The sequence below is a fragment of the Orycteropus afer genome, unplaced genomic scaffold (assembly GCF_000298275.1).
Source record: "Orycteropus afer afer isolate SDZICR_OR568_19922 unplaced genomic scaffold, OryAfe1.0 scaffold00572, whole genome shotgun sequence".
In the NCBI taxonomy this organism is placed as follows: Eukaryota; Metazoa; Chordata; class Mammalia; order Tubulidentata; family Orycteropodidae; genus Orycteropus; species Orycteropus afer.
In genome coordinates this window covers 846,912-868,541 of record NW_006922159.1, presented here as the reverse complement: position 1 = coordinate 868,541, position 21,630 = coordinate 846,912, and the positions used below count along the sequence as shown (strand labels likewise).

The 21,630-nt window shown below is 47.8% G+C and overlaps 1 protein-coding gene across 1 annotated transcript in view; it reads right to left on the bottom strand.

The window, feature by feature from the left end:
* PIK3C2B (phosphatidylinositol-4-phosphate 3-kinase catalytic subunit type 2 beta) overlaps positions 1–21,630 on the bottom strand; it is a 57,951-nt gene that overhangs the window by 25,307 nt on the left and 11,014 nt on the right. The window contains exons 7-22 of the mRNA XM_042783000.1: positions 21,446–21,509; positions 19,599–19,745; positions 18,908–18,941; positions 17,754–17,949; positions 16,446–16,568; positions 13,017–13,184; positions 12,323–12,434; positions 8,703–8,845; positions 5,999–6,056; positions 5,868–5,914; positions 4,131–4,224; positions 3,886–3,980; positions 3,064–3,244; positions 2,166–2,273; positions 1,409–1,501; positions 204–333 (exon numbers count right to left, since the gene is read on the bottom strand). Coding sequence (XP_042638934.1) covers positions 204–333; positions 1,409–1,501; positions 2,166–2,273; positions 3,064–3,244; positions 3,886–3,980; positions 4,131–4,224; positions 5,868–5,914; positions 5,999–6,056; positions 8,703–8,845; positions 12,323–12,434; positions 13,017–13,184; positions 16,446–16,568; positions 17,754–17,949; positions 18,908–18,941; positions 19,599–19,745; positions 21,446–21,509 — 1,793 coding nt within the window. The remainder of the gene's footprint in view (positions 1–203; positions 334–1,408; positions 1,502–2,165; positions 2,274–3,063; positions 3,245–3,885; positions 3,981–4,130; positions 4,225–5,867; positions 5,915–5,998; positions 6,057–8,702; positions 8,846–12,322; positions 12,435–13,016; positions 13,185–16,445; positions 16,569–17,753; positions 17,950–18,907; positions 18,942–19,598; positions 19,746–21,445; positions 21,510–21,630) is intronic.

Here is a 21,630-nt window from a genome sequence, read left to right as displayed (position 1 = left end):
ATGTCCCCAAGTCTGTTTTATTTCTGAAGTCTCTCTCGTTTACTTCTTTTTTTATGACATTTCACAATCTCTAATGAAACTATCTTCTCCTTTTCATTGTCCTGGAGACGTTCAGAGTTCATGTTGGGGAATGGGAATAGGCCAATAAGCACAGGGATCCCCTCCCCATCACTTGCCTATTCACCCCCCTCCTCCTGACTGACCTCTGCCCCGGCCAGTGGAGAAGCAGCGGAAGATGACCATGCGCATGTCCAGCCCCTCCTGAACCCAGATCTTGCTCATGATGCGAATCATCTGCAGAGTTAGCATGTCCTGGCGAAGATCGTCCCCACACTGCATGGGGGAAGAGCAAGGCCTCAGTGCTGGATGCACCAGAGCCCATCTCCATCACTGCCTCCCACTCCCAAGTGGGCTCCCTGGGCCCAAACAACAGTGACAGGGAAGGACTGCCCTGTCTGACTACCTCTGACCTGCTCACTCAGCTCACACTGGGTCAAAGCAACAGAAATGATTCAATAACCTTCATACTGTGCCCAGGCAGTGTCCCACCCTCCCCTTCATTCCACACCCCCACTTAAATTGGATTCAGCCTCCTTTCAAAGGAGCTCTGGTGGTCCAGTAGTTAAGGTACTTGGCTGCTAACTGAAAGGTTGGTGGTTTAAATCCATCAGCCACTCTGTAGGAAAAAGATGAAGCAGGCTGCTTCTATAAAGAATGTACAGCCTTGGAAACCTAGGACAGTTCTACTCTGTCCTATAAGGTGGCCCTAAGTCAAATCAACTCAACTGACTTTTTTTTAAATGGGTCTTCTTCCTAGTGCAGTTGTCCCTGACCATCAGGCCTCACCCCCGAACCCTATCCCCCTAGATTTGTAAATTACACACAGCAAATATATAGTGTTAGTTACTAAATCATCTACATGCATTTTTGCCTCCCCCACAAGATCATATGCTCTGAGACAATCATTTGCTTCTAAGAATCGTGATATACTGGAGTCAGAAGGGAGCTCAAGGTTTATCTAGCCCAACTTGCACCTGATATAATAGTTTCCTTTTCAAAATCCCTGCCATGTGGTCATTCAGCCTCTGCTTGAATATTCCCCAGAGCAAGCAGATCACTACCTTACCCATTCCATTGTTGGGACAGCTCAGGCTCCTAGAAAGTGCTTCCACGGATTGAGCTGTCAGCTGCCTCGCTACACCTCCCAACAGAGTGTTCCTAGCCCCCTGTGGCCACATAGAATTAGACTATGTCTTTTTTTTACCAGATGGTCTTTCATAAATCAACAAGGCAGCATAGAACAGTGGGAAGATCATAGCCCAGTGCTGCTTCTGCCACCCCTGGGCTCCTTTTTACTCTTTTCTCTCCTGCCGTGGTCCCACCTTGGTCTTGAGTGAAGGTCTCTCACCTTGAAGATGACACGGATGTTCTCACCCAACGGGTCCACATTTTGGAAGGAGAGCTTGAGGGGGACGGCATTGGAGTTGAAGTAGGAACAGTCCTGCCACAGCAAAGAGGGCAGCATTGAGGATCAGCGAGGAAAATGACTGCTCTCCACCTGGGATCAAGAGGCTGCCTCCATCCTGCTGCCGGTCCACCCACACCTGCTCATTGCTTCCTCCTGGTTTTTCAGATACTCATCCCTTCCTTTCCCCTCTTCTGCCATCTTCCTGGTCCAATATATTATATGACCTCAACTCCAGCACCTGATTATCTTTCCTTCAGGCCATTCTGCACACAACTTACTAGTTGTATAACTTCTGATGTATACAAGTCCTACCCAGACCTCCGTCTACTCTTCTGTAAAATGGCCTCACAATAATACCAATTACATAGAACTGTGAGGATGAAATGAGATAACCTACCTAAAGCACTTAGAACCATGCCAGGTGTAGAGAAAGCACTCAATAAGTGAGAGGTGACAGCAGCCATCTCCATCCCCATCCCCAACTTTATCTCCAACATCATCAGGGAGAGACACTTACCCAGCCTTAACCTAAGTCCTCTACCCTGCACAGCTGTTGGGCAAAAGTCCATACACATTGGGGGAGAAGAAGGTCACAAACAGGCCTTTCTTCCTTGTATCTCTCAATAATGAGGTAGGTAAGTAACGACTCTGCAGACCGCTCCCCACACTGACAGCCCCAGACCCACCAGTCACTCACCCTTGGCACGATGCCCTTGACCAGCAGACTGGGGCTCAGTGGCAGGCGGCATGAGCCATTGAGAGCAAAGAATTGCTTCACGTCCTCCAGGCCTGTACGGAGGATCCCCTGAAAGGGTAGGAAGAAAGGGTAGGGGACTGAAGTGAGGAGCCGTCAACTCCACCCAGAAGTAGGTCTCCCTCAGGAGTGGCTGCCCAGTGGTAGCTGGTATGAAAATAACAAAGGGTGGACCACCTCCAGGAGGCCCTTAAGAAGGAAAGCCCCTCAACCCATACCTCAGCCTGGTACAGTGTAGGGGCAGCAAGCCCAAGGACCTATAGAGGCTGGACAGGTCACAAAATAGCAAGAAGCAGGCTGTCATGAACTCAGGGCAGGCTGCCCTTCAAGGGTGAGCTGTTACTCAGGCTGTTACCAGAGAAGCCAACAATCTAAACTTTATTATGAAATTTCTCTATTTTTAAATATTGGTAACCAGGAACACTGTGGCCCCAAAAAGTACCTTTGTGCAAACATATAAAGGTGCTGCTTTTGGGGGCTATAGTTCTGAGCCATGGCTTACAGACTAGTGAACAAAGTATGGCCGGATTTCAGCCCTCATTTGCCCCCTGTGACTAGGAGCTCTTATGCAGTGAACAACTTACACAACTGCTCAGCCTTTACAAGAAATAATTAAATAAAAATTTTAATACTTTGCTACCCAAACAAAACACACCCACAGGCTGTAACCAGCATACAGACTGTTGGTTTGTGGCTTGCAGTTTAGAGACAAAGCCACTTCCTTCCTTCTACCCCTAAATCATAGATGGTTAAGCATCATCCTGCTGATCAGGATGCCTGATCTGACCTAACAGGCTGCAGAACTCTGGGCTAGAAATAGAGGCAGCATCACTCCACTTACCTGCCGTGCAGATGGGGCGGCCTCCCGGACCTGCTGGGCCAGCTTGGACAGGGTGTTGACAAGCCAGCACTGGCGGTTAAACTCCTCCCTCAGCCCCTTGCCACAACAGCACAAGAGGGCCGCCAGCAGATACTGGTAACGGATGCTGAACTGAGAGTCCTTGAGGCCGTCCTTCAGCAACCTACAAGCAGAGGGGAGTGGGGAGTCAGGACACTCAAGGGATCACAGTCAAGGGACGTGAGGGGACCAAACCCAGGTCCAACTCACTACAAAATCCACCCCAAATTTGGTAGAGAAAATATATTAAGTGCTTGGCTGCTAACTGAAAGGGTGAAAGTTTGAACCTATCCAGCAGTTCTGTGGGAGAAAGACCTGGTGATCTGTTCCCATAAAGATGACAGCCATGGAAACTCTAAGGGACAGTTCTACTCTGTCACACAGGGTCCCTATGAGTCGGAATTGACTCAATGGCACCTATCATCAACAACATGCAGAGCCTATACAGAGGTGTCACCTGTGCTCATATCCAAGTGTGTCCACTCTCTTTAAATAGTGAAAGCTCAAAATGCCTCTCCATCCAGTTTATATTTTTGTTGTGGGTGGGCAGCAGGAGGTACAGGAACAATCCTCCCTGTGCTACTCTAGGGAGAACTGAGACCTCCTGAGGAAAAAACGCTAGCTAGCTCAAGGCCATTCACTGAGTAAGTCAGCAGCATCCTGGAGCCCCAAGGACTAAGGCCCTCACCCTTGCAGGCATTGGAGCAAAACACTCCCATGTGAAGCCCACGCATCTACCTCCCACCTTTGCACACACAATTTTACCAGAAAAAGTAGTGAGTCACTCTCAAGTCAGAGATCGCTCGTTTCAGGAGGAAACGCACCAAGTGACTGTCCAGATAGCACTCATATTTTAGGGCCTGTTTAGGAGAAACAGAGGAGGAGAATATAAGGCTGTGTTTTCTGCCCCCAGTCTACACCTACCACTAGCCTACTGGGGACTCCAGGGTTCTCAGGGGCAGAGTGCAGGGGCAGTTCATCAGAACTGGAGGGCAGGCCAGTCTACCCACCTGCACCAGTTGAGGCAAGTAGTCCAGCAGCTCGGTATCTGAGAGTGAGCTGATCCACTGGACAGCCATATGACGTACCTCTTGGTCCGGGAAGCTGTAAAACAGAGCCCAGCCCTGATACCTAGCCACAGACTCTGAGGCACAGGCTTCCAAACCTAGCCTCCTCACCACCTGGGCTTCTGAGGGTAGAAAGGAAAAGATGGAGGAAAGGCAAGGTTCCCTAGAATTTGCCAAAGCACTAGGAGGGTCCTTAGCATCTACCTGGGACTGATCACCTGCCATGGTCAGACTCCATCCCAAGACACAGAGGTATAGGTAGTGGCCACTCTCATTCCTTTTGTGTTTGAATTAAATGGAATTAAGTCCTCAGCCCCAACCCCACTCTCAAAAATCTCTTCCTTGAGTCCCACTGTGCCAGAAATTCCCATCATCAAAGAACCTTCATGTGAGTTACAGCATTATCATGTCTTGGTGCCATCCTTAAATGCAAAGCTGACTAGACAAATAACAGAATGGTGGAATTATATAATAGCCAGTATATTTTGGCTGAGATGAGCAAGCCCATTGCCTTAGAAAGTCCCAAAGGTAGGACACACGGATTGGGTCAATGTGGATAAATGAGAATGGAGAGAAGTCAGCCAGGAATACTAGGTACTAGGGGTCAGACACTGGGAGCCGTGTGTTCCCAAAGAGTCCTTCTGGAGAAGGAAGGAAAGAAAGGATTGTTAAGAGGTGAACTAAGTGACAAGGTTTGGGTTACACAGGTGTTTACATATATCAAAAATGAGCAAATGTACACTTAAGGTTTGGGTATTTTCTTGTTTATAAATTTTACCTCAAAGGAAAAAAAAAGAAAATCCATAAACAAATAATGAACTGTGGTTAATGACATGCATGCTAAAATATTTAGTAGGGAATTTAATGATATCTGCAATTTACTTCCAAATACATGGAAAAAAAATATATGTATATAATCCACTGCCATCAAGTCAATTCTGATTCATAGTAACCCTACAAGACAGAGAACAACTGCCCCATAGGATTTCCAAGGCAGTAAATCTTTACAGAAGCAGACTGCCTCACCTTTTTCCCATGGAGTGGCTGGTTTCATGTATATATATGAAACAAACCAAACCCACTGCCATCGAGTTTATTCCAACTCAGAGCAACCCTCATTCGGGTTTCTGAGGTGATAATGCTTTAACAGAAGTAGATTGCCCTGTCTTCACTGTGTGTGTGTACGTGTGTGTGTGTACGTGTGTGTGTGTGTGTGTGTGTGTGTGTGGCTCTGGTGGCATAGTGGATAAGGCCATTGGCTACTAACCAGGTCAGTGGTTCAAACCCACCAGCCACTCTGCAGAAGGAATATGGGGCAATCTACTTCCATAAAGATTTACAGCCTCAGAAACTCAATGGGTTGCTATGAGTTTGAATCAACTCGATGGCAGTGAGTTTGGTATGGTTTTGGTATACATATACATGGCACAAGGTGGTGGGTATATAGATGTTCATTGTAAAAATCTATTAATCTTGTTGTGTTTGAAAACTGTAATATAATGTTGGTGGGTAAAAATGAGACCAAAAAAAAAAAAAAAGTAAAAAGGGTATATGTAAAAGCCATAAAGACCCAGGCCCACTTCACCATTTTCCCTAGGACCAGCTTAGGTCAGTGACAGGCAGTGCCAAGCACTGACTTCTGGAAGGCCACGTGTCTGGAAAGGTGGGTATCATACTCACGTGGCATGCAGGAGCCCCAAGGCATCCTGGTGGTTCATGTGGGTCCACTGCTTCAAAAGTGCATAGATGTCGGGAAGGCACGCCCACTCCCAGCTGGGGGCGCTGGCAAGTACCAGGGGGAGTGAGCTCACCTCCGAGTGGCAATAATAGCGCTTCTCCCACAGACGCTTCTTGTCAGCATCAGTGAGCCTGTAGGGTGAAGGTAGGAGACAGCAGAGTCTGTCCAAGGGAATACTACACATCCCAATGCAGTGGTTCCTCAACTTTGCTCTACGTTAGCATCACCTGGGGAGCTATGTAAAATGGTACAGCCACTGTGGAAGACACTCTGGAAGGTCCTCAAAAAATCTGAACATAGAACTATCCTATGACCCAGCAATTCCAATCCTAGGTATATGCCCAGAAGAAGTGAGGGCAAAAATGCAAACAGAAGCCTATACACCAATGTTAACTGCAGCACTTTTCACAATAGTCAAAACGTGGAAACAACCAAAATGTCCATCAACAGATGAGCAGATAAATAAAATATGGTATATACACACAATGGAACATTACACAGATATAAAGAGAAATGAAATCTTAATACATGCTATAACATGGGTGAACTTTAAAACATTACAAAAACATTACACTAAGTAAAATCAGTTGTCATCACACTCAATGGCAAAAACACTGTTCTACATCCTATTTTGGTGAGTAGTGACTAGAGTCTTGCAAGTGGCCATCTAAGATGCAACAACTGGCCTCTCCTTCTCTGGAGCAAAGAAGAATGAAGAAAATCAAAGACACAGGGAAATAATTAGTCCAAGGGACTAGCAGACCACACAAACCTCAGCCTATATGATCCTGAGACCAGAAGAACTAAACGGTACCCAGCTATCACTGTCAACCACGCAGAAAAGGGATCATTGTAGGTGATCCTGGACAGAATGGGAGAAAAATGTGGTCCAAAACTCAAAATCATAAAAAAAGACCAGGTTTACTGGTTTGATAGAGACTGGTAAAATACTCGAGACTATGGCCCCTAGTTACGGAATTGAACTTACTCCTGTGGCTTTCAACCAAATAACAGACAAACCTATAAAGCGAACATTTACACCAAGTAGTTATACTCTTTAGAACAATCAATCATGGGAGATCAGAAGGGCAGCATTTGTACAGGGAGATAGCTCAGAGGGCAGGAATGCATGGGAAAGAAGGACACAGGGAAAAGGTAACCACAGGGAGGAAGTGGGAAGGCAGCTGTTACATTATAGGGATTGCAATTATTGTCATGAAGCAAAATGTGTATGAACTGCTGTATGGAAAATGAATTTGCTCTGCAAACTTTCACCCAAGTCACAATAAAAAAGAAAAGAAAGAAAGAAATTAGTTGCAAGAGGACAAATTCTATATGACATCACTTATATGAAATAAGCAAATACATAGAAACCAAAGATTATTAGTGGTTACTGAGGTTTGGAGGTAGGGGTAAGGGGGAGTTTTGCTTAGGAGGCACTGAAGTACTGAAGTCACACTGATGGTGGTGGACTGATTTGGGAAAGGATAGCGAGAATGGTTATACAACTTGAGGAATATAATCAATATTACTGAATTGTACATGTAGAAATTGTTGAGATGGCATATGTTTTGTTATGTATACTTTCCCCACAATAAAAATTTTAAAAGAAAAAAAAAATTCCCCACATTTAGGTCACCCTTAATATGTGTTAAATCTGAATGTCTGGGGCCAGGAGCCAGGCATCAGTAGTTTTAAAAGATCCTCAGGTGATTCTAATGTGCAGCCAACTTTGAGGACCAGGGCCAAAATCTCACCTTTGATCCCAACTCAGGGGCATCTGCCATTGAGGCAGTATGTACAGGCCAAGAGCACCAAATTTGCTACCTCTCCCAAAGATGTCCCAAGGCACCACTCCCAAGCTGAGCCACCAGAGGGCAGTGGTTCCTACATGTCACCATCTGGACAGCTGAGAGGCCTCCTGGGGCCTCCTGGGGCCAGCTGGCAGTTTAATAGGACCTGCAGCTAATTGGCCTTGCTGGAGATCAGGTGTCTAATGGGAGAAGGGAGCCGAAAGGCTAATGAAGTGAGGGGTCAGCAGAGGAATGGGGGGCAGGGGAGGTCTGCAGCTGCTCTGGCTGCCCTGGGTGTGACATGAGGGAGAAAGATGAGCCCCTTCTTGCTCATGTCTCCCCACTCAACATGTACACAGGGCCATGCGTGAGGCAGAGAGGTATGCAGAGAGAGAGGAACGGGAGGAACCCAGATCCCAATAACTCCTCTAGCTCTCTGTTCCCACCCCGCCTTCTCCACTCCTGGTGAGAGAAGTCCAGAGGATGAGATCAACCTGGACACGCTTACCCCTGATTGCTGCCAGCTTGCTTTGACACCTGATCCTTTTTGGAAAGTGACAGGGCCAGAGTAATGCAAAGACTGTGGGCATGGGAGGGGTAGGAGGTGGGGGGCAGGGTGCTGAGGACAGTAGCCAGCTGCCCCAGTGGACAGCAAGGAAGACAGTATATCTGGAGTGGGGAGCAAAGCTCTGGTCCTCTCAGGAAAAAGTTTGGGCCAAGTGTTCAGCATGGAGATGGGCACACCCAGGTCTAATTTCTGCTCCATTTTCCCTAGTATCAGCTCATGGAAAAGGGCAGGCGACTGGCCCCCACAAGGCCTTCTCTTTACCATTTCCAGCCTAGCTGGCAATGCTCACCCTATCCCACCTCCACTCCTAAAGCAGAAGGCAGGAACTTGGTGCTGAGAAGTAAGAGAGTGTCCAACAGAAGTAACAAACTTGGTGGGGGACCTGTGCCATGCACAGGGGATGCCCTGGGCCTCACCAGTACAGGGACTCCTTCTGCATGATGTCTTTAAGCTTGCTTTGGTCTTCCTCCCGGAGACTGCCAAACTCATAGCGGGGGCTGAACTCGTTTCCAGGGGGACTGGTGAACTTGATGTCAAAGGCTGAGGTGGGGAAGTCAATCTGGTGAATGGGATCAGAGAAGTAGAGAAATGAGAAGAGCCAGTGTGAGGGGGGGTAGCCAACCATCTGGGGTCTCCAGCTTCTCTCTCTCCCCCAGCACTCCTGCCTTTTCCCTCTCTCCCTTCCCTCAGGTTCTCTGTAAAATAACACAGTTGGACTTGGTGATCTCTAAAGTCTCTTCCAACTGTAATTTTCAGTAAGAAATGGGAAGGAAAGAAAAGAGAGCAAGAGAAAAGGGACAAGTGAACCCAGCAATTTCACTCCTAGCTGTATACCCAAAGGACTTGAAAACAGTGACTCAGACAAACAAGTGTACACCAATGTTTGCTGAAACACAATTCACAATAGCCAAAAGGCAGAATAACCTAAATGTCTGTCAACAGCTGAATGGATAAACAAAAGTGGGACACACATACAGTGGGATATTATCCAACTATAAACAGAAATGAAGTTCTGATACACACTATGACATAAATGAGCCCTGAAAACATTACGCTGAGTGAAATAAGTCAATCACAGAAGGACAAAAACTGTATTAGTTCACTATTGTAAAAAGTCAAGGAAAGGTTTATATATGGAAGGAAATGTTCTTTGTTGGTTACCAAGGATTGGAGGGGAGGAAAGGGAACACTGCTAGATAGGTAGAGACAAGTAGTGATTTGTGTGAAGGCAAAGGCAATGTACCAAAGGTAAATGATCAACACCGTGGCACCGAGGAAGAGGAAGACATAGAGAGGTACACAGGAGGTATAGACAACAAAGATGAACCCTTTTGCATGTATAGTACTGCATTGTCGGTGATGACAAACATTGATCTACAGGTGGATAGATGGGCAGACAGGATGAATGATCAGATATGTCGAGGCAGGGGAGAGTGTGTCCATGACCATGTATAGGATTGGCAGATAACGTTTTTACATGCTCTGTTAGCATAGTACCTAAGGCACTTGACTGCTAACCAGAAGGCTGGCACTTCAAACCCACCAGCCACTCCTCAGAAGGAAGGTTGGGCAATCTACTTCCATAGTGATACTGCCTCAGAAACTCAAGGAGGGGTCGCTGTGAGTTGGGTCCAACTCGATGGCACATAATAACAACATTTGTATGTGCTGTAAGAATGTCTGGGTATATAGTAGAGCTGACAAGGGACAAGGTCGTAGCCACTTCTTGGCCACAGCCAGCTACCCAGAGGGAGTGAGTAGCTGGACCTGTGGGCTTGGGACCATGGTTGCTGGGGACATCAGGCTCAGCTGGCATAACACACTATGCAAAAACATTGTTCTACATCCTACTTTGGTGAGTAGTATCTGGTGTCTTAAAAACTTGCAAGCAGCCATCTAGATGCAACAATGGGTCTCTCCTCATCCAGAGCAAAGAAGAATGACGAAAACCAAAGACACATAGAAACAATCAGTCCAAGGGGCTAGTGGACCATGCAATCCTCCACTTATATGACCATGAAACCAGAAGAACTAGATGGTGCCTGGCTACTACTGTCAACCACTTGGAGGGGGATTGGTATAGGAGATCTTGGATAGAGTAGGAAAACAATGTGGAACAAAACACAAAAAAAAAAAAAAAAAAAAAGACCAGGTTTGCTGGTCTGATGATAGAGTCTGGTGAAACCCCTGAGACTATGGCCACTAGCTGCAACTTCAGGTCCTGAAGTCACTCCTGTGGCTTCCAGCCAAACAACAGACAGGCATAGGGGGTGAACATTTATATCAGGTAAATACTCTCCTTGGAGTGATCAATTGTGGGAGAACAGAAGGGCAGTGTTTGTACAGGGGATCGCTCTGGGGGAGTAGGCAGAGCGTGGGAGGGAAGGACACAGGGAATAGGTAACTATGGGGAGGAAGTGGGAAGAGAGCTGTTGCATTGCAATCAATGTCATAACACAAAATGTGCATGAAATGCCTCTCATATGGAAAATGAATTTGCTCTGTGAACTTTTACCCAAATCACAATAAAAATTTAAAAAAGAAGACATGCTGAGTGAAAAAAAAAAAGCCAGGCACAAAAGGATAAATATTCTTCTGATTCTACTTTTATGAAATCTCTGGAATTGGCAAACACATAGAGACAGAGGTTACTAGAGGCTGGGGCAAGGGGATCAAAACCTAAACCCACTGCCTTCAAGTTGATTCTGACTCATAGTGGTCCTATAGAACAGAGTAGAATGCCCTGTAGGATTTCCAAGGCTGTAACTCTTTACAGAAGCAGACTGCCTCATCTTTCTTCTGCAGAGTGGCTGGTGGGTTTGAACCATGGACCTTTTGGATAGCAGCCAAATGCTTTAACCACTCTGCCACTAATGGGGAGTTATTAATAGGTACATAGTTTCTGTTTGGGGTAATATAAATGTTTCAAAATAGATAGTAGCAATGGCTATACAACATTGGGAATGTGATTAATGCCAACAAATCTTATGCTTAAAAGTAGTTAAAATAGCAAATCTTATATATATTTACCATAATTTTTTTCATATTATAAAAATAAAACAACATGCCAATGAGGAACAGGCTGGGTAGAGATGCATCTTGGTGAAGGGACCAGCCTCAACCCAGAACTATGAATAGAAAAGCCACCAGGCAAAGCCACTGGGAGTGTCCAACTGAGGTTAGAGAGCCTTCGGTGTGGCCCTGCAGGGCATTCTTGCCTCATGGGATATGAAACAATATGGCAGGTAAAGGTCCCCCAACTCCAAGGTGTGTCAGACTGGGTCCCATTTCTAGGCTTCCAGTTGTTTGTTCATCCTCTTAAAATGGGTATCAGAGGGGAGTGAACCAGTTCTCAGTAAGAGTCCTAATTATTTCATTCACAAAATGTGTACTGAACCTTAATATGGGCTGGGCATTGTTCTAGGCCCTGAAGACAGAGTAAGCAAGTAAGACAGACAAAACAGCGGCTTCAGAGAGCTGTCATTCTGTATCTATTTCATTCCATAACAACTCTGATACTCTATATTTCATGTCAAAGCATTTCCTGAGCACCAGGAAGAAGAGTTGGGAACTGGTAACTGGATCTCAGACCTAACCAGCTCCTCCCCACCCCACCCCCACCCAGAAGAATGGGTCTACCCCACTAAAGCACCGAGTGACTGACTAGGGGAGGGCTCTCCCTGAAGCCCCAAGAGGGGACAGCTTAACTTTGATCAGATTTAGCAGCAAGATGGCTTGATACAAGGGACTCCAGAAAGCTGGCTGAGCCCTGCATTGGAAGAGTCTCAGACCTGACTTTCAGGGTCCTTGAAATCAAAGTTGACCTCTACAAGATGGGAGATAGAGAGCACAGAGCTCACCCCCCTAACTCAGGTCTAACCATACTCAGTTGTTTCAGTGACATCATCAGCTCATGGCCAAATTTCTAGCATGTTCTACTGTCCCACGACAAACCTCCAAGGGGAGAACTTGGTACTTACTCTGGAGTGGTTCCTGATGGGTGGGTAAGAGGGAAGAACTGAGGCTGGAATCTCACCTGCAGGATGACACTGTCTGGCTGGTGAAAATTAGGTGCACTCCATCGGGCACTAGGGTGTTCCTGAGTCGCTGGCCACAATCCCAGAAGCTTCCGGCCACAGGTCAGCACTCTAAGGAGGATGGAGGGTGAGATGAGCCAACAAAAGAAATTTGGCTAAGCAGATATTTCCCCCCCCCAATCCAAAAATCTACCTTTTCTGTTTGAAGCCACCACCCACACCTCCCAACTCTCTAGCCCCACAGACTATGGCCTTTTCCTTCTGCAAAGTCCTGCTATCAGAGCTCTCACCCTACAGTAAGTCTTTCCAAGCTAACCGTACCATGGACTGGATGACCTGGTGGCAGGGATGCCTTCATGAAGTAGAGAGGCTGGACTAGATGACCTCTAAGGCCCTTCCAATGACAAGACCAGATGGCATGTTATCCGAGTATTGCTTTTCCACGGCCCCTCCCCCACAACAGTGCTGTGCCACCAGTACTGCCCAGCAGCTCTTGGTTACATCAACAGTCCTGGTTACTAGTTTTGTGCTTTGATCCCCTCCTGCCAGGGCTGGGACCCACTCTTCTCTGTTGGTGAGCACCCCCATGACCAGCCCTCTTGAGGGATACTGGCCATTATAGCAGCTGGGCCCCTCTCTGTGACCTCTCCTCCCTTCCACAGCTGAGAAGCCACTGCCCTGTAGCCCACATACTGCCTGAAGTTGAAGAGCGGGGTGGTGACCCAGCCCAGGGCTTCGGGTACCCGCCGCTGCTTATTGGTGTCTGAGGAGCTCCCGGGTGGGGGGATGGGCAGAGCATAGAGGGTGGCACATAGCAGGGTCTCTCGAGGCAGCCGGTTCACCTGCACGGGGAAGCATATCCTAGAAAGACAGGAAGCCAAGTCAGTAGGTACCACCTCTGGGACTGCAAGGGACAGGTGGTTCAAGAGGTAGAAAGGATGCTGAAAATCCACGCTTGCTCACAGGGGGTCAGACATACATCCCGGGGAAGCCACCCTGAAGGACCAACATAGGTCCCAGGCAACAGGCAAAGCCTCCATGGATTCTCCCAACACCACAGCCTGGTCGCGGCTGTGACCCCCTCCACAGAGTGAGGAGAACAGCTCTGACTGTTAGGCTGCCCATGGTGACTGGACAGAGCTCGCTTAGACACAGCCATGTCAGAGTATAGGTGACTACACATTCCAAACTGCAAGCTCTACTCCTTCTCTTGACTTAGGGTTTCTGTAGAGGGTCACCCCCTTCATTCTGACCATCCCCATCCCTCTCCCATTTCCCTAGCTGAGAGCAACCCGGAAGCAGCACTAAGTTCTCTGCCCTCAGTTCACCCTTTCCCGAAGGCACCCCTCACCCCTGCCCGGTAATGTGTCCTCTCACCTCCCCCTCTCCATCTAGCCCCAGAGGCACAAGATGGTTTATTCTCCCATGAAACATCTGCAAAGCCAAAGGCATAAAGAGAAGAGGCTCCTCCAATTCCCCAGCTGGTAAAAAAGTGAATTGGCAAGGTGGAGAGAACTGACACACATAAGAACTCGCCACTGCCCAGGCCCAGATGTTCTCTATGACTGCTTAGCCTGAACCACACCCAGCCACTCCCTCTAAGCTCGGGATAAGGAGCTGCGGATGGGGTGTGGTAGGGTGGGGAGGAGAGCTGTGGAAAGGGAGGGAGGACCCACATTACCTTTGGGGAAGCTGTCCCTGGGCCAAAGTTCACAGTCACACCCTGACGGCAGGCCCAGGGCCCAGTAGCTTCTAGCCAGAGGGCACAGAGGCAGGGCAGCCACCCCGAAGGTCAGCAGTCTCAGGATAAAGCAGCCTCCCTCACAGCAGCCCCTTACTCCTCCAGGGAATCTCTACCTAAGTGAGGCTCTCCCTCCCTCCTGCCAGAGACTGGTGGAGCCCAGCTCTGGCCCAGCTGCTTCTACCCTGGGGGGCCCATAGCTATAATTAGGGCCCCGCCAGCAGCCAGCAGACATGCCAGTCCAGGGCTTGGCCAGAGGTGGCAGAGCGTGGCTGCCGGGCCTATTTTGAGAGTTAGCTGATCCCTCTACTGCGGCAGTGGGAGAGAGAATCAGCTGACACCATAGTAAAGGGGAGACTGAGATGGTCCTGATGCCTTTCTTTTCCCCCAAGAAGGAAGAGGAAAAGTGGAGTGAGACTTTCTAATGAGAGTCTTAACTTTCTAACTGAAACCCCTAGAATGAGCCAGGGCCACCTCTTAGTCCTTGAGTATATCTGGGATTCTGAAACCTACACCACGGGCTTACACCTGGGATCAGTCAGGATTGCTACTCTATTGGCTGCAGCCCTGAATCTCCTCTCCTCCCTGTTCTTCTCTTATCATTTTCACTCTATTAAAAAAAAAAAAAAAAAACACCTCACTGCCATCAACTTGATTCTGACTCATAGCAACCTCCATTGGGTTTCCGAGGCTGTAAATCCTTACAGAAGCAGACTGCCTCATCTTCCTTTCACAGAATAGCTGGTAGGTACCTTAACTACTACACCACTGGAGCTCTCCCTACTAGTGGGGAATATTTGAGTTTTCCTTCTCTCACAGGTTTCTGTCTTATACCAGTATTGGCTTTCACAAATTTTACTGTATCATCTCCATTTTAGATGAAATGACCTATACAAGGTCATAGTGACAATAACTAAGGGAGGATATCTGGCCCCAAAGCCTGTGCTCGGAACTCACTGTACCATCTGCACCGTACCAAATGCCTTGGTACCATGAAGGGGCCAAGAGGTCTCACACAGGACATTTAGATAGGATTGCTGGGATGATCCCCTTCACCAAGTTGCAGGCAGGGGACCAGCCCTACAGGCTCAAATATAGAGACCTCAGATAGGAAGTAGAATGAGCCAGGCCCTGGGGGCCCAGAGCAAGAAAGCTGAGGTAGGACAGGGCTTAGACTGGGCAAGTAGGCTGCTTAATGTTTTGGGTCTACCTGGTCCAGAGCACAATGTAGCAACCCTAATTAAGGCCAAAGACTCCCAAGGAGATGGTGAAGCTCAAAAGGCATTTATTGCACCTATTCCATGCCTCCAAGGAGTTTATTCTGGAGGTGGTTTGATTAAGGTCTTTCAGGGACAACATTATTGCTCTAAGAATTACATAAAATGTGAAGGAAAGAGAGGGTCTGACTCCTCAGTTGTCCATCTGTAGAATGACTCAACGCTCAGAGCATTTCCACAGACTTCTCATTTACCTGTTTCTGCACCCTGACCTCACCCCCACTCTCCTCAACCTCTTTTACCTGCACCCCAAATATTTAAATTGCAGTTCTGCTGTACACATGAGGGTCAGACAAACCCTGATAGTCAGTCTGGGGAAGTGAGGGTGGAGGCAGCGAAAAAGGGGATTTCTGCCTGTCTGAAAGGAGGACAGAACATAGCACAGACCAGGCCCAGGGCACACTAACACCTGCAACACCACCATTCAAGGCACCCTCGCCCCCATTTCCTTCCTGCTTCACTTGGCTGATGACTATTTATTAACATTATTGTTGTTAGTAAATGGTGATTATGGTTTCATATTCATAATCTGCCTATTTCATTTCAGTGCCACAACTTCCTTTGAATTAAACAGATATCCTCCATTTTTCAGTTTGATAAACTGAGGCACGGAGAGGCTAGAGAGACCTTAGCATTAGAGATGGAGCTAGAAATAGAGCCTTACTCCTGTGGCTTCAGGCCCATTATTCTCTCCCCTAGACAACCTTCCCTTCTGTATCTGTAAGGGAAAAAGCATGGTCCCTTCTCTCTATTCTGTGGAAACTTTGGGAAGAAGGACAAGTTAAGAATCATTTGGACTGTTTAGAAGGCAAGATCAAAATAAAATGGTTTATACAGTCCTTTATGGCTTACAAAGAGCCTTTATGAATACTTCTCATTGGATCCGCCTAACAATTTGAGAGGTAGAAATTATACTTGCCCCATTTAAGAGCTAGGGAAGTAATGGGAACTTAAAAGTTGAATAACTTGTCTGGTTAAGGTTAGTGATGGAGCCTGGGTTTCAGCCCTTGTGAGCCCAAGTTTCAGTCTGGCATCAGAGGCACGCATGAGGAGTAGTAGCAGGTCTGCAGTGGCCTGGCACTGGAGCCTAGGGGAATGGCTTACTGCTGGTCCCAGACGATGAGATGGAAGAGGTACTTGTAGAAGTGAGCCTTTCGGGTCTGTAGGGGGCTGCAAAGCTCCTTGCCACCATGGATGAGGGAGCAGGAAAGGTAGAAATCTTCATAGCTGCCATAGAAAGGGAGCAGGTCAGGACACCCGGCACCCAAACCAGATCTCAATCACCCAAACCAATGTGTCCTCTAACATCAAATTCCATTTCTCCTGGTAAAACTCTCAGTCTCTGGGAACTGTGACTTGAGGTCAGGGGACAAGGACAACCAAGTTGGACTTAAGGAAGTGTTTGGCTTTTCTTTTTCTTTTTTTTTTTTCCTTTCTTTTTTCTGAGAGAAACAACTCAATCTGGTTTCTTCTGCATGGTTCGGGTTCCATGCTGGGCCTGGTAGTTTTCTTCCTTTATTGGGCACAGGTCTAACCTCTTCCTTACAGGTGCAGACCAACCTATCAGATGTCTCTGTGTGCATGTGTGCGCATATGTGTCAGCATGCCTGTGTGTGCATACGTATGTATGTGTGTACACACGCGCACTTGCATGCAATCTCTTGGGCGGAGAGGGTGGGGGAGAAAAGCGACATATGCCAACATGAATGCCAACACATGGGGGTCCCTGTGGCTCGTGACAGGTGCCTGACAGAAGAGGTCAGAGAAGGCCCTGGTTTCCCAGGCTGCCTCCTTTGTTCTCCTCCAATGGCCCAGAGGAATATATTAAGCAAGGAACAAAGAGAGAGGGGAAGGGAGGGGAAGGAGGAAAAGGAAGGGCCTGGGGTGGGGCCCAGTGCTTTTCCCCCAGGACTTGGATGCTGGGGATCCTGCAGGAGCCAGGCTTACCAAATGAACCTCCCCCTCCACCTACCACTGCAGCCTGGGGAACCCCAGACAAAGGGTCATTGCCCCCCTCCCCGCCCCCTCCCATTGTGCATTGATAGGGGCGTGCAGTCATTGGCCGTGGGGCATGCACTCTATCTGGGAACTGGCCATCTGTCGCCCTGTCTCCATCAGCTGGCCTTGGATGGAGAGGGGGCTGGGGATGCTGACACACCCAGAACTGAGAGGAAATGGCAACATCTGAGCTCTAAAGCCCCTTCGCCATCTAGCGGACCTTCTCTCTCCATCTCCTGGGATGTCCCAGCCCAGGTTCCCCTCACACACTTCTCCCTACCACCCCCCTTCAGCCAGATTGCACCACCATGCCACATATCCTAAAACTTAAAACAGTGGTTACCTGCAGACAGGAAACACCATCAGCAAATCAAACCCAGGTCCCTCCCTAGAGGCCACTTAGCCTGAGCTCACCTGGTGGCCCAGGTGATAGGAATGCGGTGGGTGGCATAGACAGTGAAAGCCAGGGGCCCGGAGAAGTGGCAGGCCTCCTGGACCAGGTCATGCTTGCAGCTCCCATGTACAGCCGTCTGGAAGTCTGCATTGAATGTGTTGCAGTATAGCTCCACCAGGTCCAAGATAGCAGCTGTCAGGGCTTCTACCACTTTTTCTGTGAAAAAAAAAGTCAACAGGAAAACATGTGAGGCTTCAGCAAACTCCTTCTTGGTGCCTTGGCACTGAGTAGGATGGGATAGACTGGGACCAAACCAAACCAACCCACCAAGGCTGAGTCGATTCTGACTCATAGCAACCCTATAGGATGGAGTAGAACTGTCCCATAGGGTTTCCAAGGTTGTATATCTTTATGGAAGCAGACCCCAATGTCACTCAGTTTCTAATACACATGGCAAAGTTCACCTGTCTGTGAAGAAATGAGGAAAAAAAAGCAGGACAATGTTAGGAGCTTTTTAGTTTTAAACAGGGTCCTTCCTTGTACTTATTGCAACTTAGTGTTAAAATGTCATTTGTTTGAAGAAATGATGATAAAATAATGATCACAGGTTTTGGTTTTTTTTTTTAAAGTCTTTGCTTGGCAAAATAAAATAGTGGCAATTCTTTTGATTCCCAAAATAAATTTGGGGACATTTTACTATTGTAAGAATCCCAGGACTATGGGCTTTGCAAGTTCTGCTTGCAAGACTCAATAGGGGAAATCCTAGTGAAAAATTCTTTATCATCTTCTCCCAAGGCCCATTCTAAATTGGAAACCTAGGGGTTATGAGCTGCCTGGAGAATAATCACAACCTAACCAAGTGGGAGTTTTCCCATCTGGATCCCAGGGCTAGCCCTGCCTCCCACCCCCACCCCCACACTTATTCCACCTCATCACCATCTCCCAGGGACACCACAAGGAATAACTAGTAAAAATAATGAGAGAACACTTGGTGGAAAGAAATATGCTCCCCAGCTGTGCTCACACCTCATATAGGAAAACACACACACACACACACACACACAGGCAGATTCAGCCACATAAATCAAGGGGGCTGGGGAGAAAAAGGAATCTGGGCACAGATCACAGTTTTCAGCCACCCCTAGTAGATGAAGACAGAAAGTAATTCCCTTACCTCGGTTTTCCCTCACAGCCAAGACACTGGGATCCTGTTGGGGAGAAAGAGGGAGAGGAACTTCAGGGCCATGGCCTTTTTTGCCACAGCTGGAAGAAGGACTGTTAGCAGCTGCGCTCATCTGGACCATGCTGGGCTGAAATTTGAGGAGCGGAGATTCCCCAGAGAGGATAGAGTCATGGTTTGTAGCAGTTCTGTGTGATGGACAGTCTGAGCCAGACATAGGATAAGACCATGGTGTCCACCCAGATGAGACATCCTAACTCTCTCCGTGCTGCAGATCACAGTTTGGGGGCATTGTCTCTATGACAGACAGTGGAGTCACCCCTGAAAGAGGGAGGAGGAGTGCCTGGCTCTGGGGAGATCTTTCTCCTAGCTTGGTTTTGCAACCCAATGGATATGCACACTGCCAGGCAGTGTCTCAGGGGTGTGAATTAAGCCTTTGCTGGCCTGGACTCACTCATGGGCATCAGTCCCAGGAGGAGACCCTACCCACCATCATTCTCTGAAAGACAGCATTTATTTTCTAAGAACTCTTGTGATTAAACTGTTGAATTATAAAAATGGAGGTACAGATAAAGAGTTTTTGTGTAAGTGGATACTTACCACTTTAGCCATGGGGCAATTTCAGTAACTTGTGAATGAATGTTCCCCTCTCCCCCTTTCCCTTCCTACTGCCTAAGCCCTTTACCTTCTGACTTTTAGGCTGCCTACGGGAAGAGCAGGGGGGCAGCTGGTTGAGAGCATTGGTGATCTCTGGGGTTTCCACAGCAGCTAGGGCGTTGCAGATGGCCTTGACGGATTGGACCACCCTGTCGGCCTTCAGTGGGAAGTCCCCCTGTGGGAGGCAGCATGTGAGGCTAGCACTCTCAGCCTCCAATGCTCCACCCTCACCCCTGTCTTGGAAGGAACAGGTCAATGAGTTGGGAGAAACCGGGGCTTATGGGTCTCAGAACTAGTGGAATCCATGCTTTATTTTCAAGCATCAGTGTAAAATCTCTCCCACTAAATTTAAATGGACCAGGCCCAACTTTCCCTTCAGCCGTTCCCCCAAACATCCTCTCACTCCCAGCCTCCCTCTTTCATTTCCCACTGACTTGTGGCAAATACACACAGTCTCCCCTAGGGACACATAAGAAAACTGATCTACAGGGAATAGCAAAGAGGCCAAAGAGCTCACATTGAGCCTTGCCCACTCAGCCTTATTTCTCAGAACTTTCTCCATAGAATTTCTAGACAAATCTCATCTCAGTTCCATAGCCATGCCATACCCACACCTTCCCCTCTGTACTTTTGTTCCTGCAGTTTTCATATTTGGAATCCCCTCATCTGTCCTGTGTCCTACATAAATTTAAATCATGGACCAGTTAAAATCCTACTTTCTTCACAAAGCCTTCCCTGAATACTTTAAATCAAAACCCACTGACATTGAGTCTATTTCAATTCATAGCAACCCAGCAGGGCAGAGAAGAACTGCCCCATGGTTTCTAAGGCTGTAATCTTTACAGAAGCATACTGCCACAGCTTTCTTCTGCGAGGGGCTGGTGGGCTTGAACTGCCAACCTTTCAGTTCACATCCAAGTGCTTAACTACTGTACCACCAGGGCTCCTTCCCTGAATGCCTTAGCCCTACACATTCCCCTTCTTTACTGCCCTCCAAGAGCTGCTGATTAACTCATTGCCATCTTCTTCTGTCTACTGATCACTTAATGTTATTATCTCATTTTGCTAACGAGAACGCAAGCTCACTGAAGACTAAGACTATTCTTACACCTCTCTGTCTCCAGCAGCCACTAACATAGAGGCAGACTAGCATATAACAGGTGTTCAGAGACTCTCCCTTCATCACTGTGCATAGCCAGAGGGCTGCTAGAGAACGGGTTCTGGCAGTGGGTAGAGGGCTGGACTAGATATAATGCTGCACTCCCAAAAGAGAAGCATCTATGGTTACTGTTAAATGGATCAATGAGACAGGGATTGTGTTCTGAAGATCACTGTCTGAGTCTCTTTGGCACAAAGACATTTGGGGCAAATGTTTTTCAGGCATGTTAAGGCTTGAAACGCTAAAGGGAATGCTATTAGGAGCTGTGCTACTTGCTTTCAGTGGTGAAAGTCCTGGCCCCTCCCTGCATTCAGGAACCTCTGCCTCCTGTTACATCAGCACACCACTCACACATCAGAGGCTGATGGGCACTGCTCATAGGAAGCACACTCCAGTGCACACTCAAGTACAGCTGCTGGGAGACAACGTTATGTCCCCTAGATTGAGAGACAGCTTACTCCAGAGATAGGGATCAGGGCACAGTTCCTCCTGACCTACTTTTACAGAGTAGCAGAGCTGCTTTCTACAAACTTGCCAGCTGCCCAGCAGCATGCTGTCTTGGTCTTCCCATGAGCTAGGGGGATGAAAAGAAGTGCTCTGCTAGACAGTTTCAGTATCCATTTCAGATCCTGTATAGTGTTGGCTGGTCCTAGGAGGACTGGGGAAGAGGAGGAGGAGCTTTTGCAGCTGGGCCAGCCCCCATGGTTTGTACTCACATCAGCCAAGAGGAAGGCATCCACCTCATTGTGGTAAGTGTCAAACAGAAGACTCAGGGCCTGTCTGGGGAGTTGGGGGCAGGAAAAAAAGTCATAGGAGAGGTCAGGTAGGACCCAGTACACTGGAGGACCCATTCCCTCCCTCTGTCTCCTCAGCTCAGGAATCAGACTCTGGTTTAAAGAGG